Here is a 27,451-nt window from a genome sequence, read left to right on the forward strand (position 1 = left end):
TGGGCCCAGGCCGTGAAGAAAAGCAGCACCATGATCCCCAGAAGTCTCGTCCCCTTGGACCTCCTCAGAGCCTTCAGTGCAGGCCTCTCAGCTGGGCCGCTCGATCTGGGAACCTCTCCTCCCAAGGAGGCCAGTGCAGCATCTCTCCTCTCCTCCTCCCCGCCATGGCTCCTCCGCCTCCAGGCACTCCTCCAGGCCTGCCCTTGCCCCAACAGATGAGGAGCACGTGGAAGCATGGAGGTGGGGGGCGGGGGGGGTCAGACAGTCCAGGGAAGAGTAGCAAGGGGCAGAGGCGGGGCCAAGCAGTCAGCAGCCTCAGGGAACTGAGCAGTCACTGGAAGGAGTCTGACTGCATCTTAGAGAACAGAGTCCCCCAGACCTGTCCTGCCCCACTTTCTCCCCTCCCCATCTCCCCTATGCCTGTCACCTGTCTTAGGTTGAAATCACAGGATTCTGAAGTCATGAAGACTTCGGTCCAAATCATAGCTCATCCGTTTATTGTTCTTGTGTGAGTCCTTGGGCAAGTCACTGTTTTCGCTGAGCGTCTCTCCACTCACTGATCAATCTGGAATAACCATGTTTTCCTGTGGGGGGTGTTATGAGCATTCACACAAAGTAAGAGCATGGATTTCCATAAAGGCCCTGCAGAGGGCCCAGCACACCGTAGGTGATCAATAAATGCTAGTTCCTCTCGTTTCTCCTGTTCAGTTTCTCCTCAAGGCTCCATGCGCTGGGCCCCTGGTCTCTCCTCACGTCCCCTCCTGGTGCCAGGACACTCTGCCAGCCACTCCTTTCCCCTGCCTGCTGGAGGGCCAGGTGCTCCCGCCCTCCACCCTCCACCCTCCGCCCTCCTCCCTCCCCTGGGCCCTGCTCCCTGCCCTCCTGGGCAGCCAGGGCAGCCAGGCCGGCACCAAGGGAGCTGCCCCATGGACAGAGCCCCACAGAGACAGCACCGAGGCTCACGGGGTAAGAGGCCCATGGCCCTTCTGGCAGGTGGAAGAGACTGCCAGAGGTTCAGAGGTGGGGGGAGATGGGAAGAGACTGGGTAAGAAGTGAGGTGTGGGGGGAGAGACAAAAGTGCAGAGGAGAGAGCCCCGGGTTGGCAGGGAGTGCAGGAGGGTGAAACTGGAGGAGAAACAGGAGGAGGGGCTGGGGAGATGACAGAGGCGGAGAAATCGCAAAAGGAGAGAAACAGGAAAGGGAGAAACCGGGGAAGGAAGGGACAGGAAGGGAACAGCTAAGTCAGGGGAACCAGATCTAGACCCAGCAACGGGTCAGAGCGTGGACAGGCCCTCCAGGTGTGGGCTGCCCCAGCCGGCGTGGGGACACTGCCTCCTTGATCTGGCCAGGACCCCAGGCAGCAGTGTCTGGGAGGCGGGCTGCTCCACCTTCTGTTCATTCACCCGTGGAGAAGCCTGTCCTTTAAGGAGTGACAGACTTGGGGAGTGTGGCAGGGAAAACCACACCCTGTCAGCTGCCTATGACCATGTAGCCTGGCCCTTTCCTCCCCACTGGCCCAGGGGTATTTCATCTCTGCAGAGAATGTGGGGCACTGGGCCATCGGCAGAGAGGGACAGAAAGTCAGGCCATCCTCGGCCCCACCCATGATCCAAGTCAGGAACCCCCTCAGAGCAAGATCCCAGAAGCACAGCCTTGGTCAGCTGTCAGCACGGAGGAGGAACGTTTGAGAGCCAGAGGCTCCAAGCTCCAAGGCCACCTGGTGGAGGAAGAACTGGCTGCCTGGGCAAGCGAGGGGAGCACCCCAACCACAGGACTGCCCTGAGGTGCAAGGCTGGAGGCCAGGAGCCGGTGCCACGTCAGGGAGGAAGCTGGGTGGGGCCAGGCAGGAGCCAGGGGAGGTGGGCGGGGCTGGGTGGGGCCTCATCACTCGGGGCAGTCTTTTCCCTCCCTCACTCCAGCAGAGCCCAGGCCATCAGGACACTCGCCCAGTGACCGAGGGTGGATGCCAGTGGGGAACATCAGATGCCAGCGGGGAGCATCTCCCGGGCAGAAGGGCACTGTGTGTGTGTGTGTGTGTGTGTGTGTGTGTATGAGTCGAGTGTTAGGATTGAACAGCAGAAGGGAAAAAATAACAGAAGAGAGTCAGAGGTTAGGGTAAGCCACCGGGGCACAGGGCAAGGCTGAAGGGCTTTCTGAGACAAAAGATGGGCCCTGTGCTCTGTGATGAGCTGCTATGTGGATGTAGAAAATAGACCAAGGTGGCCGGGCGGGGTGGCTCAAGCTTGTAATCCCAGCACTTTGGGAGGCTGAGGCGGGTGGATCACAAGGTCGAGAGATCGAGACCATCCTGGTCAACATGGTGAAACCCCGTCTCTACTAAAAATACAAAAAATTAGCTGGGCATGGTGGCACGTGCCTGTAATCCCAGCTACTCAGGAGGCTGAGGCAGGAGAATTGCTTGAACCCAGGAGGCGGAGGTTGCGGTGAGCCGAGATCGTGCCATTGCACTCCAGCCTGGGTAACAAGAGCGAAACGCCGTCTCAAAAAAAAAAAAAAAAGAAAATAGACCACGGTCTGGCTGGGGAAGCCTCTTCCCAGGGGCTCCCCGGCAAGGTGTTTCATGGATGCTAACTACATGAATGAGTGGCCCTCCCCTCAATGGCTGCTCCTCCTGGAGGTCGGGGCATCCCTGTGACCCCATCAACCATGCTCCCTACTGCCCAGCCTCCACCCAGACACGGCCACGCAGCAGCAGCAGAGAAGGGATGCCTTCCTCTGCGGGCTGGAAGCCAGAGAGGGGTCTGTGTTTGCAGCTCTCTCCTCCTCTTCCTCCAAACATCCTCTCCCCCTACCCCACACCCTCACTTCTCTGAAGCCCTGGTGTTTTCAGGCATAGATAAGCCACCAGGAGATTTCAGTCCCACCGAGATTTAACTCTGGCTGTAGGATATTTTTGTGCACCTCCAATGGACCAGATACTATGGAGGGCTCTGGAAATTACAAGGTGAACAAGACTGATGCAGTCCCTGCCTTCACAGGGCTTCACAATTTGGCAGGGAAGACCCATTTCCCAGACAATGACACAATTACAGCATTTAGATGACAGTTAGGTGACGTGGTGAGTGCCAGGAAATAAAATGCAAGGAGCTGAGCTTGTCAGCACAAGGGCAGGGGAGGGAGTGGGTGTGTGGCTTCTCCAAGGAAGAGACATAATCAGAGACCTGAGGGGGGGAGAAAAGCTGCCTAGATTCAGGGGCGCAGGAGGGAGGGGCATTCCAGGCAGAAGGAACGGCTTGGGGGAGTCCCAGAGGCAGTGACGAGCCCCGACACTTCCGGGTACCTGGAAGAGGGCCAGCGTGGGCCAAGGACAGAGGAGAAGGAGAGAGGGGCACTGCGGGAGTGGCCTGCCTGCCCCCCAGATGGCAGGCTCTGAGGGAAGGAGTGTGGCTTTGGGATCCCAGGAGTGGGGAAGGGCCTCAGCCCCTCATGGTCTTCAACTTTTGATGCCAACCCCCTCTCTTGTCTTTACAGAGCTGCTGGCTGTAAAGAAGACCCACACCTGTGAGTAGCGGGTTCAGGGCAAAAAAAAAAAAAAAAAAAAATGCTGGGGCATAATACGATGGAGAAGAATTCAGCAAGGGCCCTGGGAGGGACTGAGGGTGGACAGAGCTGGAGGGGCCAGGAAAGCGAGGGGAGGCGTGAGGAAACCTCAGATCAGGGCAATGTGAGGAGATGAGGAAGAAGCGTGAAGCGTCAAAGAAAACACTGGAAAGAAACCAGGAGAGGGGCCGGGCGCGGTGGCTCACGCCTGTAATCCCAGCACTTTGGGAGGCCGAGGCGGGTGGATCACAAGGTCGAGAGATCGAGACCATCCTGGTCCACATGGTGAAACCCCGTCTCTACTAAAAATACAAAAAACTAGCTGGGCATGGTGGCGCGTGCCTGTAATCCCAGCTACTCAGGAGGCTGAGGCAGGAGAGTTGCCTGAACCCAGGAGGCGGAGGTTGCGGTGAGCCGAGATCACGCCATTGCACTCCAGCCTGGGTAACAAGGGCGAAACTCTGTCTCAAAAAAAAAAAAAAAAAGAAAAAGAAACCAGGAGAGGAAGGCAGCAAATCACACTGCCGTGTGTGTACCTATGCAACAGCCTGGATGTTCTTCACATGCACCCCCAGACCTAAAATGCAATCAAAAAATAAATAAATAAGAGAAACCAGGAGAGAACCAAGGAAAAGAAAACGGTGGGAAAAGGCGAGGAGAGATGCTGGACAGAGGCAGGGAGAGGGCAGGGGGTGGGGGCCAACCGCTCAGCCTGGGAAGGAAGGAAGGACACGGAGGTGGGGGGCATGTGGAGGCGGGGTGGCCTCAGGAACTCAGCCGCCCTCCGGAGTCTCGCACTGCCATCCAGGGCTGGAGTGCAATGACGTGATCTCGGCTCACTGCAACCTCCGCCTCCTGGGTTCAAGCAGTTCTCCTGCCTCAGCCTCCCAAGTAGCTGGGATCACAGGTGCGTGCCACCACACCTGGCTAGTTTTTGTATGTTTAGTAGAGATGGGGTTTCCCCATGTTGGCCAGGCTGGTCTTGAACTCCTGACTTCGTGATCCATCCGCCTCGGCCTCCCAAAGTGCTGGGATTACAGGCGTGAGCAACTGTGCCTGGCTTGTACCAGGCTTTGTGGTGCTGAGCCAGGTTTGGCGTTCATCTCTGTGGTTAACACATCCTGAAGTGTGAATAAGCCCCGAGCCAGCCTGTGCAGAACTAGAGAGCAGGAGAGCTTCCTCTCTGTAGGAAACAGAATGTACAGGGGCACTCTGTGTCCTGGGGCTCTGAAAGCCAGACTGCAACAGGGAAGAAGGGCACTGGAGCTCAGAGAGGACTTCCCAGTGGACACTAGTGACTAAGCATCCTCTCTAGGGACTACTCAGCACATCAGCTCTCCTCTCCTAGTTTGTGGCAAAGGCTAGTACCCAGAGAATGCACACAGTCCCAAAGCTATGTGCATCAGGGTCATGCATGCCTTCAACAGCTTCTGTAAGCACGGGTTGCTGAATCGACGATGATCCCTCCAGGGTAGAAATAGACACACCATTTCTCCATGGCTGTCCCTTGCTTCCCTTGCCAGTTCCTTCTAAGAGCTCACTGCCATCCCTCCCACTGCCAAAATTGTCTAGAGCCTCCGTGTTCCAAGTGGAGACATCTCAGAGGGCAGAGCGTTGCCCTCCTCCCTGAGCTGGGCAGCCCGGGGCTGACGGCCATCCAGGATGCTGCCTCCTCCCAGGTGGGGGTTGCTTTGCTCAGCATAATCCTGATCAGTGCCTCACCTGCCCCTAGCCACAGGGCCCCACGGAAATGCTGAGCAGGGCCCCAGGAGGAAAGCGGGTCAGGGAGTGACGAGGGTGAGCTGGGGGAGGGGGGTCACGGACCATATGTGGGTGGGGGGAGCAGGGGGACTTTCAGAGCAGCAGAAACAGGGAGAGGTCAAACCCTATTCCTACCCTTAACCCCTGACCTCAGAAACCTCAGCCAGGACCAAACCTCCTTATCCCCCTCCCAACCCACTGGTCCTCATGTCCACACCCCATGAGTGTCATCCTGAGGATCCAGGTTGACAGCGTCTCCCCCACTCCACAGTCTAGCTCCTGAAGCCCCAGGAAGCAAGGAAAGGCCTGTGCCCCGATGAGAGCGGCTAGAGTCCCAGCAAGATCAGATACCTTTCAGCAGTTTGCCCCACAGAATCCAGGGCACATTAAGGCCTCCCCCAGGCCGAGAGACTCTGAAAATTGGCTCCTAAATTGACGCAACCCCAAGATGGGGTTCCAAGAGGGGGAACCCAGGGAGAACTCCCCAGACCAAGAGGGACCCTGAAGAGGGACTCTCAAAGGCAACATACCCCACAGAGCACATAAGAGGCTGAGAAGGTCTCTGAAACTGTTTGACCCCTGATAGGGAGCCCCCACCAGGCCGAAAAACACTCCAGAGAGACTCACATGTCGGGAGACCTCCCAGGCTGAGGCACCCTAAAAAGCAGATCGGAAACAGAGAGACCCTCCCATCCTTCAAGTGGGATCCGAAGCCAATCTGCCTGGGCTTGAATCCTGACTCTGCCACTTACTAGCTGTGTGACCTTGGGCAAGTTACTTAACCTCTCTGTATCTCACTTTCCTCCTTGAAATGAGGATAATGGTAGCTACTTCATAAAGTTTTTTGTTTTTTTTTTTTTAAATTCTTTTTGAGACCAACCCTCCAGCTCCCAAGTTCAAGCGATTCTCCTGCCTCAGCCCCCTGGGTAGCTGGAACTACAGGTGCTCGCCACCACGCCCTGCTAATTTTTGTATTTTTAGTAGAGATGAGATTTCATCATGTTGGCCAGGCTGGTCTTGAACTCCTGACCTCAGGTGATCCACCTGCCTCGGCCTTTCACAGTGCTGGGATTACAGGCCTGAGCCACCGTCCCTGGCCCACATGAAGTATTTTGTGAAGATTAGATAATCCACATAAAACATTGAGAACCATTTCTGACACGTAACAGTCAGCCCATTATTATGATTATGAGTATGATGATGGTGATGACGATCATTATCTACACTCCAATTTCAGCAGTTTGGCTCCTAAGGAAATTTCTCATTTCCTTCTGTGGACCGTGGGTATTCGCCTGATGATTATTACTGCTTCTATCATTGCCATGTATTCCCTAGTGCAAGATATGCGTGGTGTCTGCAGGGAAGAGCGTGGGCATGGAGGTGGTGGGACAGACCCCCAGGCTGCACCACACTGGGCATGACTGTTGGCAGTCCACAGGGTGTCAGGTGGCACATGCCATCACCCCGGGCAGACATCCTGTGACTTACCTCTGAAAGCATCCCTGTCCCTGAAGTCACCTGGCAAAGAGGGTCAGGCTCGGAAGGTCCTCAGGGGGAGGAGGAGTAGAAACCTGGCCCCAGGCTCGTGTGAGCTCCATTCCGGCTCCCCAGCCAGAACTACCCTGGCGGGTGGAAACAGCTTTTACTGCGTGTGGCTGTCGCATGTGGTTTTGGAATTTTCCAACGCCCCCTACGATTGGCTGCCCCTCCCCTCACACCCTGCCCCAGGCCCAGATTGGCCACGTGGGGCGCCTGTCATCCTACTCACTGCACCCTTTGGGGGTGGGGTGGGGGGTTGTCACTTGGCCACCTGTGTGGTGCGGAGCTTAAACCCCCCAGCCCAGAAGCACTGGGGGAGAGCTAGGTGCAGAGCTTCAGGCTGAGGCGCTGCTGAGAGGGCCTCACCCCGCCTCTGCTGCCAGCTGCACCCCACTCCTGGACCACCCCCTGCTGAGAAGGACAGGGAACCAAGGCCGCAGAGCCAAGGCTCAGTCATGAGAAGTAAGTGAACAGGGCTACCTGGGGGCGGGAGAGCCTGGACCCTGCCGTCACCCCTCTGGAAGGGAGGATGTCAGTGTGAGCAAAGCTGAGTGCTCTTCCCTGGCAGGGTGTGTCCCGGTCAAGGTCAAGATCTGTTGGGAGATGGGTGGAACAGCTGGGGAGTCCTGCTGGCCAGGCGGTTCCCTGACAGCAGCGATGCTAAGAGGACTGTTGAGAACTCCTGAGTTCCGAAAAGAACCTTCGAGTATCTGAGGTATCCGGGCCCCTCATTCTACAAAAAAACTGGGCGCCCAGGAGGCTGCCTACTTCACCCAAGGTTACACAGCTGGTATCTGATGGAGGCTGGTCATTCCTAGGGGCCCTGAACCCACTCTCCTGGCTCCTGTTACAGTGTTTCCCTCTGTGCCTCCAGCCTGCTTGTGAGTAAAAGGAGGCCAGAGCGGTTGCTGTGCCTTGAAGCAACAGGACCGCCAGAGTCAACTGAGGCTGGTGGGCAGCAGGGCTCAGAACCCCCACATCCAGGCCTCGGAGGCACCAGGCTTTCTGCCCAACCTAGGGGCATGAGGACCAGGTGGGATCCAGTCAGGGTGCACCGGGGTGGGTGCCTGCGTGTGCATGTGTGTGTGCGCGCGTGTGTGTGCCTGTGTGTGCCTATGTGCATGTGTGTGTGTGCTTGTGTATGTGCATGTGTGTGCGCATGTGTGCCTGTGTGTGGTTGTGTGTGTGTGCGCGCGTGTGTGTGCCTGTGTGTGTGCTTTGTGTGTGCGCGCGCGTGTGTGTGCACGTGCGTCCCTGTGTGCTTGTGTGTGCGTGTGTGTGTGCGTGTGTGTGTGTGTGTGGTTCTCCAGGGTCAGTGGCCCATTTGATGGGGGAAGCAAGGCAGTGGAGATGGGATTGGAAAGACCTCAGCCTCGCCTTCTTCCTGGCTTGGAGCCCTGGGCCAACAGCTGGTGGGCAGATGTCTGGGGTTCCTGTGCCTTCCAGCAGAGCAAGGGTGGGCAACCTCAGGAAGTCCCCTGTAATTGTTGTGAAGGGAAGCCAGAGAAGCCAGAGGAGCTCTCGGAGCACAAGGTGAAGGAGGAAAAGGGAAGCCCCATGCCCCTATAGCTGAGGCCTGAGGCAGCCCCAGCTTCAACCTGAGCTCTTCCCACAAGCCACAGAAGGGAGGCCGTATTGAGTCCTGGAAAGACCCCTGGACTGAGAGCGTCAGACCAGGCACTTGTGCCACCTGTCACTGGCTAGCCATAGAGACTAAGACAAGCCAAGTCACTGCATTCTGGTCCACCATCCGCAAAACAAGGGAGCTGAATTTTAAGATAAAACAACAAAACCAACTATGGAGAGTCTCCCAGTTCCAAAGGCCCAGGGCCGAGAGAGAGCCCAGCGCCCTGAAGCAGGCATCCCCAGGGTGATGAAGAAGACTCAGCTGTCCCAGAGGAGAGAAGGAAGGGAAGCCAAGGAAAAAATTAGACTTCCACTTCTGTGATGGGGAGATGGTGACCGAGCCCCAGTGCAGGCGTGTGAGCTGCGGTGGATAGGAGGACTGGGGGGAACAGCCAACAGCTTCCACACAGAGGAAAGGTCGCTCGGAGCTTCAGTTTCCTTTCTAGCTTCTTTGTATTAGCAGCAAATGCTGTCAGATTGGTCTTTCCAGAAATGGCCCCAAATGTGCAAATCAACCCTGAAAGGCAATGAGTGGGTGTGCTTTTAGCCCAGGAGCAGAGCAGAAGTTCCCAGCAGGGGCTGAGGGAGACCTTGGCCAGCTCTCCATCAGATCCACCCCCAGCAGACACACAGAGCCCCACCCAGGCTGGGAGGTAGGAGAGGGGGCCTCTCGGACAGGGGACAGTGCCACTGCTCCTTCTCACTTGGACATTCACAGATATCGCATAGCCCCAAGTTATCGGACCCCAGTGAGTGCCAGCCACCACCAGCCCCTCCAACCACTGAGGATGAGAGTCAAAGCACGTGGGGCTTGGGACTGTGACACACGCAGAGACCAAGGGCCCGACACACAGGAGCAGAAACACATCAAGAAATAAGGAGGGATGCAAAGGCCCGACTCAAAGGACAGGTTTTCTGGATGACCTGAGGAGAGGGTAATGTCCAGATGGAAGTGTGAATGGAGAAAACAGGAACAGAGCCAAAAGCATGGAGGTGTGGCCGGGCACAGTGGCTCTCATGCCTGTAATCCCACTTCCGGAGGTTGAGGCTTGAGACCAGGAGTTTGAGACCAGCCTGGGCAACAAAGTGAGCTCCTGTCCCTACCAAAAAAAAAAAAAAAAAAATGTTTTAATTAGCTGGACATGGTGGCGTGTGCCTGTAGTCCCAGCTACTCAGGAGACTGAGGCAGGAGGACCGTGAGCCCGGGAGTTCAAGGCTGCAGTGAGCTATAACCAAGGTCACTTCACCTTAGCTTGAGTGACAGAGTAAGACTCTGTCTCTTAACAAACAATCAGACATGAAGGTGTGAAGCCCAGACACAGAGCTGGAGTGCGGAAGATCACAAGGCACATAGACACAGGGAGAGGCAGAGAGAAAGAAAGACTGGGAGTAGAGGGAAGACGGAGACACGGGGTCTAGGAAAGCGGTAAGGTGCTCTCAGACAAGGATGGCACCAGCTCCCTGCCATCCGACCTGCTGCTGTCAAGTGGAGGGAATGCATCTGTGCACCAAAGAGACTCCCAGCCAGCCAGAGGGAGGGTAGCACAATGGGCACCAAGGCCCTGGCATTAGGCCTGGATGGGGAGGTGGGAGGCGGCGGGGTGCGAGGTCACTGGCTGTGTCCTGATCTTTCTTAGGTCTGGTCGTGATCATGAGGAACAGAGGGCTGGGAAGGACTCCAAGTCCCTAGGGTGCACAGACCTCACCCTGAGAGCCCGGGGCCATCTGAGGTCTCTGTGAAGGGTTTCCTCCTTCCTTGCAGCACTCCAGCGCCCTTCTCTTTCCCCTTCTGCCCATTCCTATTAGAAATACCAAACATCGGCCGGGCGCGGTGGCTCAGCCTGTAATCCCAGCACTTTGGGAGGCCGGGGCGGGTGGATCACGAGGTCGAGAGATCGAGACCATCCTGGTCAACATAGTGAAACCCTGTCTCTACTACAAATACAAAAAACTAGCTGGGCGTGGTGGCGTGTGCCTGTAATCCCAGCTACTTAGGAGGCTAAGGCAGGAGAATTGCCTGAACCCAGGGGGCGGAGGTTGCGGTGAGCCGAGATCGCGCCATTGCACTCCAGCCTGGGTAACAAGAGCGAAACTCCGTCTCAAAAAAAAAAAAAAAGAAATACCAAACATCTCGAGCCCAAGGCACTAGACTTTGAAAAGACTCAGCAGGTCCCAGCACAGTGAAAATATGTGGTCCCTACCAGGGGCGCCTCCTGCTCCCCAGCCTCTGTGCTGCTGACTCTAACAGGGAATGGGACTTTGTAAGGGCTAAGGGCCCCCCGCAGGCTGCTGTTCCCATATGGCTAGTCCTTTTCTGAGGTCTCACCTCCACTCCTGCTGCTGCAGTGCGTCCCCTTGCCTGAGGCTCTGAGGCTCAGAAAGGATGGAGATGTCTATCTGGGGGGAGGGACAGTAACAAGGCAGGGCCTCAGGGCCAGAGCCGAGGTCTTTCTGGGTCCACTACCCTCCTGGAGCAGCAAAGGTGCTCTGGGAAGGGGGACAGACGGCCCTGGAGGCAGGGAAGGCACCGGTGGTGACGTCTGGGCTCCCACTCCTCAGAGCTTCCTCCTGGTGATTCATCCCCTCCCCCATTCGCTGGTTGTTTTCACTGCCTTTCTCCAGTCCCAGACTGCGGGGGTGGCGGAGGCAACAGGAGGGGGTTTTGGGTGGCTGGCTGGCTGTCATTCATGGCTTTTCAAAACCCCAGACTCTCCCTCGCCCACCTGAGTTTTAGCTTCACTATTTTCTCAGACCTAGGATCTGGGTGTTTCAGCAGAAAATGTTCACCAGGAGCTGTGGGGAGGGCCCTGGTCTGGGCTGGGGGTAGCGTTCACGAGGTAGAACCGCGTCTCCCCCGGCCCCCACCCAGCCCTCCCCCTCCTGCACCCACCACCTTGGTTTCCAGCTTTGCAGAAGCTGGGGGAACTGATGGCTGAGAAAGGAGGGAGGCTAGTGACAGGCTGGGGTGTGCGAGAGACCCTTGACCGGAGCTGTGGTCTCAGTGGGGATTGAGACGGAGAGTTCTGGCTGTGGCGAGAGGAGGGGCCCAAGCTAAGGAAAGAGATGCATTCCTCTTTCTCACTCATTCATTCACTCTGCAAACAGAGGCGTACGAAGATGTATGTGAAAGATGTATGCGAACGCCGTCTATACCCTACAGGGGCTGTGGTGTTCCCGAGGAGTCCCCAGGAACCCTGTTGGGATATATGCTGTCCCACTTGGCCTTTAGAGTAAGGGGTAAGGGTAGGAGGAGGCTGGGACCACAGAGGAAGAGTTGGGACAGAGGGAAAAATATCTCTTGGGATCTTTATATAAACAGGAGTCCTGACTTCAGCTGTGTGGGTTGCCTCTGTAAATTCCGTTCCTAGACCACCACCCTCACCTCACACTCTTCCTCCTGCAGCCAATAACCATGTCGGCTAACCAGTCCTCCCGTGTGCATTTGGGCATCTTATCCTCATAGAGTATATAGCTTAAGGGTTGAGGGCACTGACTCAGGAGTTACAGAGATCTAGGTTCAAACGCCAGACCTGCCACTTCTGACTATGTGACGTTAGTCAAGCTGCTGCTTCTCTCTGGGCCTCAGTTTTCTCATCTGTAAAATGAGGCTGATACTAGCAGGGCCTACTTCACAGGGTTGTTGTGATCATTAAATGGAAATGCATGTAAAGCCTGGCACAGCGTAAGAATTCAGCCAAGGCTTCTGTCTCTCATTAACCTTCCTCCCTAATCAATATCCAGCAGAGAAAAGGGAGAGAGAAAGAGAGGCAAGGAAAAGGCCCAGCTCTAGACTGACGAGGCGCCAGGAGGAGATGAGGACCCGTGGTTTCTCGGTCTGGACCCATTCTCTGCCATGATGGTGGGGGGTGGTTCTGGGGTTTGAGGGGAGAGATCCCCCTGGGTGGCAGCCCCTCCCCTGCTCCTACCACTTCCTCTCTGTGGCATAGGGCACCTGGACAGGGCCCAGGGTTGGCTTCCTAAGCTGGCACAGGGCCAGGCTCTGGAAGTACTCAAAGAGCACTATCACTGAATCTCGCAGCTGTGAGAGGCAACATTAGAGGAGGATGGAGGACTTTGCTTCTACCGTATTTCCCCTCATAGAAGGAGCTACTAGGATGCTCCTGGGGGTGCTTCAGTCTCTGAAGCAGTCCAGAGGAGACTCAGTTTCTTTTTCTAGTATTATCTCAGAATGCAGTTTTAGGGGTCACACTGGATGGCAGAAAACATACAAGAATGAGCTCAGGAAAAGATCACCAACCTACCCCCACTCCCTGGAAGGAGCAGCCTGGCCAAAGAGCAGGAACAGGGACTAAGTTCTTGCTGCTCAAAGTATAGGCTGAAGACCAGCAAGCTTAGGCACGAAGAGCTGACCAAAGTGCGGGCTGTGAGTCCCACCTCCGATCCCCAGGTAATCTCGTTTGAGACGCGAAAGGCCATCGGCATTCAGTCATTTGATGATTTAAGGAGCTGGCATGTGCATTTGGGCGTCTCTCTCTCCTTTTGGAAGCATGTGGAATTGGAGAGTTTTCTTGTGGTGAGTCTCAGGAGAGAGCTAGAGTGAGGGGGCTGCAGGTGAGATGCAAAGATCTGTCCAAGACAGCAGGCGAGGGTAGAGTTAGGGCTGCCATAGGAGCCATGGTTCAGGGGCTGGTTTGAGCTTCCTGACCTTTGCTTGGCTCTAGTTCCTGGCACTGGCAGGGCCTTAGATGGTAAGTTCCTGGCAGGCCTGGCTCCTGGGCAACAGTTTGAGTAATCCTGTGATTACTCAGCTCCTTCTCCCCAATCTGGGTTCCCACCACCTGCTGCTTCAGGGACGTGTCTCCAGGGGTAGCTTTTGAAGGTGAGTTATCATTAGAGTTGTTTTTACCTCCTATCACCACCCCCCCAACCAAGTCTACCAGTCCCCTTCCCGTTTTCCCCCACCCCTTCTCCACAAGTAACACACACACACTCATACACACAGCACTGGTGTTTTCTTTCTGACGTTTAGGTAGATGGCATTGAAGGGGGTACGGGCGGCAGGGGAAGGGCGGGGAGCGTGACTAGAGAGCCTGAAGCGCTGAGGGGGGATGGGTTGGGCAGAGGCCAGGATCCCAGTGTGGAGTCTCTGTGTTTCTGTGTTTCCGCAGCCGTCTCTCCATCCCTAGGCCCATGTCTCTGTTTTTCCCGGTCCCAAACCTCTTGGTGTCTCCAGCTCAGTGAGGCTAGGGGGTCTGACGTTCTAGCTCGGAGCCTCTGGCCCTGTGTGCCTGTCTCACTGTGTACCTCTGTCTTGGACTGGGAGGATGGAGGATGGGCTGACCAGGTGGCTGGAGTCCAAGGCTTTGGTGTTCTCTGAACATGGGTATTTGCGAAGGGGGTCCTTGACTGGCCGCATCTTCCTGTGAGAAGGTCAGGGTCTTGGTGACACTGTTGTGAGGTTCCTAGGGCCAGGAGCAGCAGTGGGTCAGGCGTGGGGCAGGGAGATGTGTCTGGGGTCACCCATGTGGTCAGCGCACACACGCACGCGGATGTGGCTCTTGGAGAAGGGAAGAGGCAGGGAGGCCTGTGGTTGACGGCTGGGCCAGAGCCCGAGTTCCCACTGTGGCTTGGCCTAATCTCCCTCCCGCTTACTTTTCTGGGTGGCCACGTTGGTTTCTCCCGTCTCTGGTCTTAGGCCACCGAAGAGAGAGATGCCGCAGCGTTGGAAAGGGAGGTGTTGGGGAAGACCAGAGTCCACAGGGCCCGAGTGCCCCTCCCAGCCTTGCCAGGCCCGCTGGGCTTCTTGGCCTGCCCTCTGCTCGGGAGTAACTTGAATACACAGTGCTTTCCGTGGGTGATATCATTTCATTACTCGCTGCTGCCTACAATCACCCCATGGACAGGCAATAATACCTTTATCGTGATCTGACTGACAAGGAAATGCAGGTCTAGAGGGAGAATCTAAGTGCCCCACATTTTCTGTGCCTGTTCCAGGCACCCAGTGCCCTCTTATTCTTCCTTCCCGTCCGTGTATTAAAATCCGCTGTTAATTCACTGGAAAGAATCTGGAAAACTCACCGCCTGGTCCTGGGGGGACCACAGCTTACTGTGTGAGCACTGGAAGCTTGCTGCCAGGGAGGCACGTGTGGCCGGGGGTGGGGGACGGAATCGAGTGCCAGCGAAGGGATTTCAGATGCCCATGTGCCCCGTCACTGTGAGGAGGCAGCTGCTGCCTCTGACTCACCCTAAGACTGGCTTGAGGGATGATGGTTTAAGAATGGTAGAAATTAGCCGGGCGCCGTGGCTCAAGCCTGTAATCCCAGCACTTTGGGAGGCCGAGGCGGGTGGATCACAAGGTCAAGAGATCGAGACCATCCTGGTCAACATGGTGAAACCCCGTCTCTACTAAAAATACAGAAAAATTAGCTGGGCGTGGTGGCGCATGCCTGTAATCCCAGCTACTCAGGAGGCTGAGGCAGGAGAATTGCCTGAACCCAGGAGGGAGAGGTTGCGGTGAGCCGAGATCGCGCCATTGCACTCCAGCCTGGGTAACAAGAGCGAAACTCCATCTAAAAAAAAAAAAAAAAAAGCCGGGCGCAGTGGCTCAAGCCTGTAATCCCAGCAATTTGGGAGGCCGAGGCGGGTGGATCACAAGGTCAAGAGATCGAGACCATCCTGGTCAACATGCTGAAACCCCGTCTCTACTAAAAATACAAAAAAAATTAGCTGGGCATGGTGGCACGTGCCTGTAATCCCAGCTACTCAGGAGGCTGAGGCAGGAGAATTGCCTGAACCCAGGAGGCGGAGGTTGCGGTGAGCCGAGATCGAGCCATTGCACTCCAGCCTGGGTAACAAGAGCGAAACTCTGTCAAAAAAAAAGAATGGTAAAAATAATATTTTGGGGAATGGTGGGCAAGCCATGGTCTCCCTACCCACTTCACATCAACAGGCCCTACCTGTGACCAGCGGCCAGGCCAGGGACTGGAGGGGAGCTCCCAGCAATGAGCCTTCGCCCTCCAGAGAGGCTGCCATTCCTTTTGCCGTTTCAGTGGGAGACATGTCATAGATGAAAAGGGGCTTTGGCCCTTCTCTTCATTTTTCTGGCCCGCTCTGCCCCCAGAGCTCCCCACTCAGAGGGGAGGCAGCAGGTCAGTGGTGGTGGAAAAGAGACGCACGTGCTTTGGGAAGTGCTAAAGACACCTAAAGTTACCAGGGATCCCAAGCTTTGCCCAGCCACCTTTCAAGGATGAGCTGGGAGGAGGCCTCCCATGGTCCCTTCAAGCTCAGCAGAGAGCTGTGGGCATTAACAGGGAGGGGGCAAAGTGGAGATGAGCCTAGGGCCAGCAGCAAACCACAGAGGTCGGAGAGCAGGTACAGGTTACAGTGGATTCAGAGGGAGAGAAAACCTGGGGTCCTAGTGCCCCGTGAGCAAACGCTAACATACAAATATGCACGTGTGTACCCAGGAGCAACCAGATCTTTCCTTGGAGGCTCACAAATGACACATACTTTTCATGCATATGCACACGCACAAGTACACCTTCAGACATGCCCACTGATATGTGTACCCCAAAAGACAGGGACAGAGAACAGCGTCATGGAAAGCTCAGGGGAACCGGAAAATAGACCCAGCTCTCAGGCAAACCAGCTTGTGACCCTGGGCCAACCGCCTGGCCTTATCTGGCCTCGTCCTTCATCGGTAAATGAAGAGGTTGAATGACATGATCTCCAGTCTCAGCCAGTTTTAACACTGATGATTCATGTTCACGCAAGTGGACACAGGTGTCCTCGTACAAACATAAGCGTGCACACTCAGACACATGGATGTACACAAAGCCACCCTGTCTCTGCTCTCGGGCCTAAGAGCCTAAGAGTCCTGGTTAATTCTTTCCCTGGGATCTCAGGCATCCAGCAGAGCTGGGGTGTTGAGCCCCGGTCTCCTGGACTCCTCCCTGCCCCACACCCCATCTCTGAACCTTCACTGCCTGGCTGGGAAGGACTGGCATCTCTGCCTAGCCCCCCCATTGTACCTCATCTTCCTGCCAAACCCTACCCTCTGCCCATGGGAGCTGAGCCCCAGTGGGGGAGGGAGGCACAGAGGAAGCCCCTTGGGCGGGAAGCAGGTGTTGCAAGGCAGTGAGGAGTCCTGTGTCCCAAGGTGGGAGGGAAGCAACTGGAGCTTTTCAACTTCAAGGGCTGAGCAGGTGGCCTCTCTGCAGCTGCTTTCTCTGCCTCCATAGCACCAATACAACTCCTGGCCGCCCCTTGACACTCCCCTCCTCTGTGAAACGAACACAGCTTCCTCGCACCCTTTGCTGAGAAGCATTTGGCATTTCGCTTCCCCTTCCATTTTGCAAGAGGGAAACAGCAAGCTGGAGCTGGTTGGAGAAGTTGGGGAAGCACCAGGTACCTGTAGCTGCGGCCCAGGTACGTGGTGGTTGAAGGCAGGAAAGGCTCCTGGGTCAACCTACTTCTCCTTCTCTCTTCCAGCACAAATTGAAGTGATCCCTTGCAAAATCTGTGGGGACAAGTCGTCTGGGATCCACTACGGGGTTATCACCTGTGAGGGCTGCAAGGTGAGTCGCAGGCATGTGTATGTGTGTGTGTGCATACACACACATGCACACACACAATATCTCCTTAGAGATAAACAAGAGGCTTAATGGCCTTTGTGCTGACTCCAGGGATGATCTCCTGGGCAGCCAGGGAAATCCCTGAGTAGCGCCACCTTGGAGGGCCCTCAACACGGGGTGGGCCCTGTCTTAAGCTGGGGAAGTGACAATGGGACAAACTACAATTACACAGATAGATGGAGGAGAGAGAAAACGGACAGGTCGCGGAATGCAGAAAAGCTGCCAGAGCCTGTGGGCTGGAGGCCTTTGGGAGTGGGCTGGGCCTGGCCAGGATAAGCAGTCTTGCTCTCCACCTGCTGTCCCCAGGGCTTCTTCCGCCGGAGCCAGCGCTGTAACGCAGCCTACTCCTGCACCCGCCAGCAGAACTGCCCCATCGACCGCACCAGCCGAAACCGATGCCAGCACTGCCGCCTGCAGAAATGCCTGGCGCTGGGCATGTCCCGAGACGGTGAGGCCAAGTGGACAGCCCCCTGGGGTTTTCCTGGTGTCTCCAGAGGGGCAGGCCGGCCTGCTGAGCTAGACAAGGCTGAACCTGCAAGACCGCCCATCCTCTGGGCTGCTCTCCATTCCTCCTCCTTACCACCCCTGTCTCCTCCCCTGCAGGGATGAGTGGGTCACCCCCATCAAAGTTCTTTGGAGTCCCCAGCTTTCGGCTTTGCTAGAACAGACCTCCTCTTTCCAAGGTCCCATACCCCTTCATCTCTCCTGACTTGGGATGGATTCTCCTCACTCTGCTTCCCTCTGGCCCAGCTCCCATGCGGCTCTGGCACCTTCCCCAGCTACCCCGTTGTATTCTAGCTGCCCTCCTAGTCCCCCGTTCCCATTCTTGGACGCGGGACTGTGGCCAGGAATGGAAACAGAATTGGTCTGAGAACAACCAGAGGGTAGTCAGAGCGGGGGAGGGCTGGTGTTCCTGAAGCCTATCCACCTCCTCACCCACCACCCCCTCACTGGTCCCCCGCACGCCCCCACCACCACAGAAAGAGCCCAGGGCGGAGCTCCTTGAGGTGATGAGGAGCCAGAAGGAGCCCGTCAGCACTTTTCAGTGCCCAAAATAACAAAGCAAAAGGAAGCACGCAGGGGTGCAAAGGGGCAGGCGGGGCGAGGGGCTGTGCCCCCACACCTGGGAGGGGCGGTGGGGGGAGTAAAAAGGCAGGAAAGAGAGAGCAGAAGAGGATGTTCAGAAACAAGCCGCGGAGCCCGGGTTGGGCTGTGGTGAGTATCTAGGTCACCAGGGAGCCTGCAGGCCTGACCACAGGGAGACCTGTGTTCTCAGCTCTCCTCTTCCTCCGACCCTCCCAGAAAGGCGAGGTGACCCCAATAGAGCCTGAGGCCCTCTGCTCGACCACCCCCAGCCCCAATATCGGGAGGCCAGAATCCCCAGCCTAGACTCATTGCTTGAATTCTGCCATGATTCAAAGCTGGTTTAGAACTTAGAAGATTTTGCTTAGAAGATGGAAAACGCTGGCTGGACAGACCCCAGAAGCAAACAAGAGTAAAGGCGGACGGGGTCTGGAGCATACGTTCCCTAAAGGCTGGAGAGGCGGTGCTTGGAGTCAGCCACTCAGAGAGCAGCAAGTTAATCCTTTAATACCAAATGGCTGCTGACCCTGCCCTGTGCCATGTTCTCCTGCCTCATAAACCCTTGGTCCCTGGACCTCTTTCAGCTGTCAAGTTTGGCCGCATGTCCAAGAAGCAGAGGGACAGCCTGCATGCAGAAGTACAGAAACAGCTGCAGCAGCGGCAACAGCAGCAACAGCAGCCGGCTGTCAAGACCCCTCCAGCAGGGGCCCAAGGAGCAGACACCCTCACCTACACCTTGGGGCTCCCAGATGGGCAGCTGCCCCTGGGCTCCTCGCCTGACCTGCCCGAGGCCTCTGCCTGTCCCCCTGGCCTCTTGAGAGCCTCAGGCTCTGGGCCCTCATGTTCCAACGACTTGGCCAAGGCAGGGCTCAATGGGGCCTCATACCATCTTGAATACAGCCCTGAGCGGGGCAAGGCTGAGGGCAGAGAGAGCTTCTACAGCACAAGCAGCCAGCTGACCCCCAGCCTGTGTGGACTTCATTTTGAGGAACACAGGCATCCTGGGCATGGGGAACTGGGACAGGGCCCAGACAGCTACGGCAGCCCCAGTTTCCGCAGCACACCGGAGGCACCCTATGCCTCCCTGACGGAGATAGGTGAGCAGCTGGGAAGGCAGAGAGGGTGGCAGAGATGAGAGAGGGGCTTTCACCGGCACCCCATATCAAACAAACATGAGCCCGAGAGAATGAGGGGTCCTGGACGAGGGGTGGAGGGAGGAGACGGAGCAGGATCTGCCAGGCCAAGAAGTGCCCTTTTGTGGGTAGGGGTAGGACCCGGCCGAGATCAAGCCGTGCCTTCCTTCTCCGGCCCCAGAGCACCTGGTGCAGAGCGTCTGCAAGTCCTACCGGGAGACGTGCCAGCTGCGGCTGGAGGACCTGCTGGGGCAACGCTCCAGTGTCTTCTCCCGGGAGGAGGTGACGGGCTACCAGAGGAAGGTGAGGCCAGGAGACCTGCGGGAAGGAGCACATCCCACCCCCACGGGGAGAGTTCAGAGACTACCTGCACACGCCTGGGTGCTGGGGTAGGGCGGCACCTCACAGACACAGGCTGGCCGACAAGCACGTGCACAGCTTCTGTGTACGGCTGTGAACGTGTGTGTGTCTGTCTACGCCCCAGCAGATGATGAGAGCATGGTTGCGAACGTGTGTGTGTCTGTCTACGCCCCAGCAGATGATGAGAGCATGGTTGCGAATGTGTGTGTGTGTGTCTACACCCCAGCAGATGGATGAGAGCTTTTTCTTAGTCCTTGCCTATTAAAATCGTACCTGGCCTTTATCCTCCCTCCTCCACCACGCAGACCCTGGTGCACGCTCCTTCTTCCTCTTCCATCAACAATAACACGAAGCAGAACCCTGATTACTCTGCCAGGCATCGTGCTAAATGCTTTACGTAAATTATCCTCAGCCCCTACTACAACCAACCTATGAGAGTGGCATTTATTTCTATTTTTAGTAGACAGAAACTGAGCCCAGAGGGGTTAATAGATTTCCTCAAGGTCACAAAGTGATGGAACCAAAGTCAAATTCAGATCCATCGGGCTCCAAAGTTCACGCCGCCTCTTCGCCCACCCTCTCATGATACCGCCTGCTCTAAACACATTCATCTGGCACTTCACATTTGCTTCTCTAGGTTACTGAGACCTTGGGCATGACCTTTGTGGGGGAAGGGGCAGCAGTATGTCCTTCTCACCTCAACAAGATGTACCTTGTTGGAGGGCCAAGCTGTATCTCATAGTTGTTTTATTCCCTCACAACAGCTCACTTGGTGTCGGCAGCCAGTGGGTGCTCAGTGTGTGGGACCCACCGGCAGGAATCGCCCCAAGTACATTTATGCTAAGGCCAGGCTTTAAAAAATGCTAGTTGAGAATATGGTAGTTCAGAACCTAACCCCTTGCAGTTTATTAGGTGGGGCTCCAGGGCTCAGGAGGATCACGGGGCCACACAGAGCGCTACAGCGGGACCCTCCTCCCTCCCTGCAGTCCATGTGGGAGATGTGGGAACGCTGCGCTCACCACCTCACCGAGGCCATTCAGTACGTGGTGGAGTTTGCCAAGAGGCTCTCGGGCTTCATGGAGCTCTGCCAGAATGACCAGATTGTGCTTCTCAAAGCAGGTGCTCAGGGAAAGGTGGGCAGACCTGGGGGCAGGGGGACGGAGCATGCCACGGGGCAGAGCCAAGTGGAGGGAGGTGGCTTAAGGAAACCAGGGGGACGGAGCCAGCCACTGGCTTTGCTTGACACTGTCTCTGCGTCTTCTCTCCCCACTGCCCAGGAGCAATGGAAGTGGTGCTGGTCAGGATGTGCCGGGCCTACAATGCCGACAACCGCACCGTCTTCTTCGAAGGCAAATACGGTGGCGTGGAGCTGTTCCGAGCCTTGGGTGAGGGGCAGGGGGAAAGGAGATAGAAGATTCTGATGCCAACCCCAGGGAAAGCTTTGTGACCCAGGGCACCCCCTTTTCAGGGCAAATTGCCCCCTCTGCTCTAAACACCACGAGGACGGTGTCCTCGGGCACCATCGCTCCAGCCGCTCTCTCACTCTTCTCATTTCTACTCCATCAGGCTGCAGCGAGCTCATCAGCTCCATCTTTGACTTCTCCCACTCCCTAAGTGCCTTGCGCTTTTCCGAGGACGAGATTGCCCTCTACACAGCACTTGTTCTCATCAATGCCAGTGAGTGTCACTGGGCTTGGGTAAAGGACGTTCAGGTGGCAGAGGCATGGCAGATATTGGAGAAGAGTCTAGACCTTCAGATGTGGTTAAGTCTGGGAAATGGCTTTAAATAGCAGAATGTGCCCTACTCAATATTGCTATGAAATAAAAGGAGTTAAAATAAAGATTCAGAGGAGCCTCAGAGAGGGACGAGAACAGCATAAGGCGGGGGGGTTGTGGGAAGTGCGGAGAAATGAGGCTAAGAGGAAATGAGCCCCTTCGCTGACAGAAATGTGTCTGATTGTTAGTCTGTGGCAGTGATTTCATTGTAGCACACACTGGAATCGCCTGGGGAGCTTTAAAAACTATTGCTGCCTGGGTCCCACTTCCAGAGATTCCAGTGTACATGTGCTCCAGGACTTATGATGGGGTTATGCACCAATAAACCTATCATAAGTTGAAAATACGGTAAGTTGAAAATGCATTTAATACGCCTAACCCACTAAACGCCATAGCGTAGCCTAGCCTACCTTAAACATGCTCAGAACACTTACATTAGCCTACAGTCGGGCAAAATCATATAACACAAAGCCTGTTTTATAGTAAAGTGTTGAATAGCTCATGTAATTTATTGAATATGATTCTAAAAGTGAAGAGCAGAATGGTTGCATGGGTATTCAAAGTACAGTTTCTACTGAATGCGAATGGCTTTCTCACCAACATAAAATCAAAAAGTAGTAAGTCAAATCATCATAAGACTAGGACCATCTGTAATTGATCAGGGGTGCACTGAATGTTAATAGCTACCCCTCGGCCACCAAGATTAAGAATCACGGCTCTGTGTGAACTAATTTTAAGGCTGTATGCCAATAATGGGAAGAGTCTGGATATCCTATCCACTGCCCTGGCATGGAGTAGCTGGGCTGAGCCAGCTGAATGCTAAGTATTCAGAGAACCTAGAGAAGTGGGTCAAGCTGCTAACCTGAGTTTGCAGATCGAGACTATCAGTCTTTTGGCTCTGCCAGTGAGTAGACACCTCAACATGCCCCTCAAACTAGAAATGAAGACTTTAAAGACAACTTCTGGGTATTTTATAGAATCAGGGTAAAAGTTAGCTACAGATTGCTGCAAAGCCCCAGTGCGGGCCTGGGCGCCTTCAGGAAGGCCACCTCCTTTCGCGAGCCTTTTTGGTACATGGGGGAGCTCTTTTCCAACTCTTGCCCCCGCTGTGGCAGAATCCCAGTGCCTAGCATTGAATGAGCTAAGTGGAATATGAGGTTACCAGAGAGAAGGTAGCTTGGAGTCAGGAGATCAGAAGTTCTCATATCTTTCAGCTCTTCCCAGTTTTCCTTGCAGACAGCTAGCCCAAGGTCCCAGAGCTTACCATTATCGAACCAAAGCACTCACATGCACACGCTCAGCTGACAAGACCTCTATCCAGCACAGATGTCCAAAAAGATACGTCCTTTTGTTGGGAGTTAATGTCCATGTTCTTTCTTGTTCTCATTATGGTCCTACCCCCTCCTCCAGACCGGCCAGGGCTCCAAGAGAAAAGGAAAGTAGAACAGCTGCAGTACAATCTGGAGCTGGCCTTTCATCATCATCTCTGCAAGACTCATCGCCAAAGCATCCTGGCAAAGGTAGGAGCAGTGCCTGGGTTAGAGGAGGCCAGGCCCATTGCCAGCTCTGTGCCATCGGAGTTTGCGGGGGCTGGGGTCTGCAGGTACAGAGGAGGGAGGGTGTGAGTGCCACGTGGTATTAGAGAGCTCGCGTCAGCAGCGAGAACTAAGGGAATGAACAGCTGCTTCCATGTGCATAAAGACTGGAAAGTTAGAGAGCCTGGAATTGGGAGGGACCTCCAGGGAACAATTCAGTTTAATATAGCCAGCACTCACCCAGCACCTGCTTTTACAAGGCACTGTGGAAAGATACAGATATTCGGTCGCTGCCCCCACCAAGAGATTTTAATCTGGTGTGAAGAGATCTGTGTGTCACTAACACTAACATAGAGTGGAATGTGGTATGTGATATAATAATAATGCAATTAACAGAGTGCTTTTGCTGACATGTTTTCTCATCCTCACGGCAACCCAGTCAATAGGACAGGTATTAAACACTCCCTGTAGTGGCCAGGCACGGTGGCTCATGCCTGTGATCCCAACACTTTGGGAGGCTGAGACAGGCAGATCACCTGAGGTCAGGAGTTTGACAGCAGCCTGACCAACATTGTGAAACCCCATCTCTACTAAAAATATTAAAAAAAAAAAAAAAAAAAAAAGCCAGGTGTGTTGGTGGGTGCCTGTAGTCCCAGCTGCTTGGCAGGTGGAGGCAGGAGAATTTCTTGAACCTGGGAGGCAGAGGTTGCAGTGAACTGTGATTGTGCCATTGCACTCCAGCCTGGGTGACAAAACAAAATAAAAAACCTCCCTGTAGCTAGAAGGAGACTTCAGTCACTTAAATGCGAGACTGAATCCCAGTGCTCTTTCCGCTCTTTCTACCCCCGTGTCCCCTATGTGTAACTATAATAAGAGACACTGGAAAAATGTTATCAGAGCATAAAACAGGGATTAAAAATAATTTGGGGGTAAAAGGAGTGGGTCATAAATACTTTCTAGGGACGGTGACATTTATACTAGGCCATGAATGATATAAGATTTTAACAGGCATTTATGGGGGTGGGGCAGGCATTCTAGGCTTAGGAAATAATAGGGGCAAAAATAAGCAGGCAAAACAGCGTATATGCAGATAATAGCTCATGGCGCTTCCTAACTAAGGTGTAAAATTAGGAGCTGGGCTAGACTAATGGGGCAGAAGAGCACCGGAAAATCAGCCTGAAAATTAGGTCAGGGGCAAATCAGAGAGGACTTTTAATGCCATACAAGAGTTAAAGCTTTATTTCTAGGCCACAGGGAGCTCCAAAGGCTAGAAAAATGACACAATCAGAGATGTTATTTAGGCAATTTACTTCGGAACCAGTGTAAAGGACCCATTTATGTAATTATTCAAGCAGGCCCTTGCTATGTGCCAGGCACAGGGCTGGGTGTTAAAGGATACAGCAGTGACTTACACAGTCTGTGTTCTGAAGAACTCAAACTTTAATCTGCTACAGGATGGATTTGAAGGAAGAGAGACAGGAATCCGGGAGAGCAATTGGAAAGCAAATCTGTTTGGATCTACTTTCAAAACAAATCACTTCCCTTACGATTACCACCACCCCGGCCCCTACCAGCCCTCAGCTCTCACTTGGACTTTAAGAGGGGCCTCCTACCTGGGGCCCTGTTCCACCCTCGTCTGCCCTGTAGGAACCACACCGCACCTACAGAGCACCCACAGGAGCCCTTTGAAAAATGCAATCTCATCATGCCCCACTCCTGTTCTTTTTTTTCTTTTTCTTAGGCAGTCTTGCTCTGTCACCCAGGCTAAAGTTCAGTGATGCGATCTCAGCTCACTGCAACCTCCACTTCCCAGGTTCAAGCAATTCTCCTGCCTCAGCCTCCTGAGTAGCTGCAATTACAGGCACCCGCCACCATGCCTGGCTAATTTTTGTATTTTTCGTAGAGACGGGGTTTCACCATATTGGCAAAGCTGGTCTCGAACTCCTGACCTTAGGTGATCCTCCTGCCTCAGACTTCCAAAGTGTTGGGATTACATGTGTGAGCCACCACGCCTGGCCCCCACTCCTGTTCTCAGCCCTCCCGTAGCTGCCTGTCACGTTGAGAATCAAATCTAGAGTCCGTATCATGGCCAAGTGGCTCATAACATGGTCCCTGCCTTCTTTTCTCACCTGATCTTCCACTGCCCCTTCAACCAACCACCCATTCCAGCCGTACTTGCTTCCTTGCTGTTCCTGGAACACATTAAGCCCAGCCGCAGGGCTTCCGTTCCTGCTCCTGCAGTCGCCCGGAAGGTTCTTCCCCCAGTTTTCCAAATGGTTTGCTCCATCTCTTCATTCAGGAGAGGTTTTTCCTAACTATTAACCCCTGATGAAAAGCTTTCGTTTTCTTTTAAGAACTTACTATCTGACACGTGACATATTTATTTTCTGGGTCCCTCACCAGAATGTAAATTTAATCAAGGTAGAGATTATATTTTATTAACCGATATATCTGATATATCACCAGATTCAGGTGGGTTCTCAGCAAATATTTGTTGAATGAAGGAAGGAAGGAAGCTCCGAATAAAGCAGCAGAGAGGAAGAGAATGGATCCCGGAGATATGAAGGGATCATGCCCTGCTGCCTGCTTTTCCCTGTCTCTTTCCAAGAAAACTAAGCTGGGGGAGGGAGGAGGGAGGCGATGGCTGGCAAGAGACATTTTTTATTTACTTATCTATTTTGAGATGGAGTTTCAGTCTTGTTACCCAGGCTGGAGTGCAATGGCACAATCTCGGCTCACCGCAACCTCCGCCTCCTGGGTTCAAGCAATTCTCCTGCCTCAGCCTCCCGAGTAGCTGGGACTACAGGCACACGCCACCATGCCCAGCTAATTTTTTGGTATTTTTAGTAGGGACGGGGTTTCACCTTGTTGACCAGGATGGTCTCGATCTCTTGACCTCGTGATCCACCCACCTCAGCCTCCCAAAGTGCTGGGATTATAGGCATGAGCCACCGCGCCCGGCCAAGAGACATTTTTCAGCCCCTTGGTTATAGAGGAGACTGCGAGAGAGAAACTGTTGTTTTGGCCGTGCTCCGGTGAGGGCTCCCTGCCTCCGTCTGCTCACAGGTGTCTGCACCTTTTCCATCTCCCCTTTGGCTGCGTGCTGGCAGCAGCGGTTTGCTATTTGCAGTGTTAGGTGCCTGCTTAGAAAGTCTGCTTAGTTCAAACCAAGAGTTATTGAGCCTTTGCCATGCGCTAAGCATTATGATAGGTACAAAGGAGACAGAGAAAGAGAGACCCCAGCTAGAGCTGAAATCTAGGGTGGAAGGCAGACACATTGGACCGTTTTCCTGCAATGTGGTAAGTGCTACACAGAGGAAAGCCCAAATGAAGGGCCCTTGATTCAGATGAGGGTAGTTAGGGAAATAGGAGAGGGGACACTGGAGGGTAAGAATTAGGAACGGGCGGAGAGGAACAACATGCACAAGGCAGAGGCATGTGACAGCATACAACCAGAGTCACAGACCGTCACTCTTACAAAAGCCTGAAGTGCTTGTTAGAGTGTTTAAGGAGGTTCATTCTAGAAGTTTCGGGAGCACGGTTTGAGGGCTTCACTTCACTTCACGCACCCACTCTCACGTCCCTCCGGTGTCCTGAGCACACACATACTTCTACCAGTGGGATCTGGCTGATGCCAAAGTGCCAATCCACAAGGGGAAGACAAGGAGGGTTTGTCCCGGACCAGGAAGGACGAGGAGACGTCTTTTCTCTGAGGAGAGCAGAAGTATTGACTCTCCCTTCCCCATTAACCCATCTCCAGCTGCCGCCCAAGGGGAAGCTCCGGAGCCTGTGTAGCCAGCACGTGGAAAGGCTGCAGATCTTCCAGCACCTCCACCCCATCATGGTCCAAGCCGCTTTCCCCCCACTCTACAAGGAGCTCTTCAGCACTGAAACGGAGTCACCTGTGGGGCTGTCCAAGTGACCTGAAGGAGGGACTCCTTGCCTCTCCCTGTGGCCTGCTGGCCCACCTCCCTGGACCCCGTTCCACCCTCAGCCTTTTCCTTTCCCATGAACCCTGGAGGGTGGTCCCCACCAGCTCTTTGGGAGTGAGCAGATGCCACAGCTGGCTTTCTGTCCGCAGGCTGGGGCTGGCACAACACCATCTCCTGCCTCAGCTTTGACTGTCTTGTTTCCTGTATTCCTTCACACCCAGCTTCTGGAAGGCGTGGGGTGGCTGGGATATAAGGACTTCTGGGGGACCAAGGCATCCTCAAGAAAGCAGGGGCATCCAGGGCTCCCTGGATTGATAGAACTCAATTCCTTCAGAAGCTCAGAAGCTAAGAATAGGCCTTTGAAATACCTCATTGCATTTCCCTCTGGGCTTCGGCTGGGGGAGATGGATCAAGCTCAGAGCCTGGCGGTGAGAGCCCAGGAGGACCTGTATAAAATGAATCTGGAGCTTTATGTCTTCTGCCTCTGCCTTCCTCCCAGCTCAGCAAGGACGTGTTTGGGCACCCTACCCTTTTCCTGGGGTCTAACCAAA

At 54.6% G+C, this 27,451-nt stretch overlaps 1 protein-coding gene across 2 annotated transcripts; it reads left to right on the plus strand.

Annotated features, from left to right (window-relative positions):
- Positions 1-845: 845 nt before the first annotated feature.
- On the plus strand, positions 846-27,372 carry RORC (RAR related orphan receptor C). 2 transcript variants are annotated; one of them, XM_003941918.4, is made up of 11 exons: positions 846-966; positions 3,493-3,522; positions 16,939-17,024; positions 17,388-17,529; positions 18,749-19,261; positions 19,479-19,600; positions 20,644-20,776; positions 20,935-21,042; positions 21,224-21,334; positions 22,844-22,953; positions 26,729-27,372. In XM_003941918.4, exons 1-11 carry the CDS (start codon positions 927-929, stop codon positions 26,888-26,890), a joined length of 1,557 nt encoding a protein of 518 aa, XP_003941967.3. In that variant the 5' UTR covers positions 846-926; the 3' UTR covers positions 26,891-27,372. The 2 variants fall into 2 exon arrangements, with proteins under 2 accessions (XP_003941967.3, XP_010327982.3); XM_010329680.3 differs by lacking the exons at positions 846-966; positions 3,493-3,522 and adding an exon at positions 11,367-15,596.
- The last annotated feature ends 79 nt before the right edge of the window (positions 27,373-27,451 follow it).

The sequence above is a fragment of the Saimiri boliviensis genome, chromosome 19 (genome assembly GCF_048565385.1).
Source record: "Saimiri boliviensis isolate mSaiBol1 chromosome 19, mSaiBol1.pri, whole genome shotgun sequence".
Classification (NCBI taxonomy): Eukaryota; Metazoa; Chordata; class Mammalia; order Primates; family Cebidae; genus Saimiri; species Saimiri boliviensis.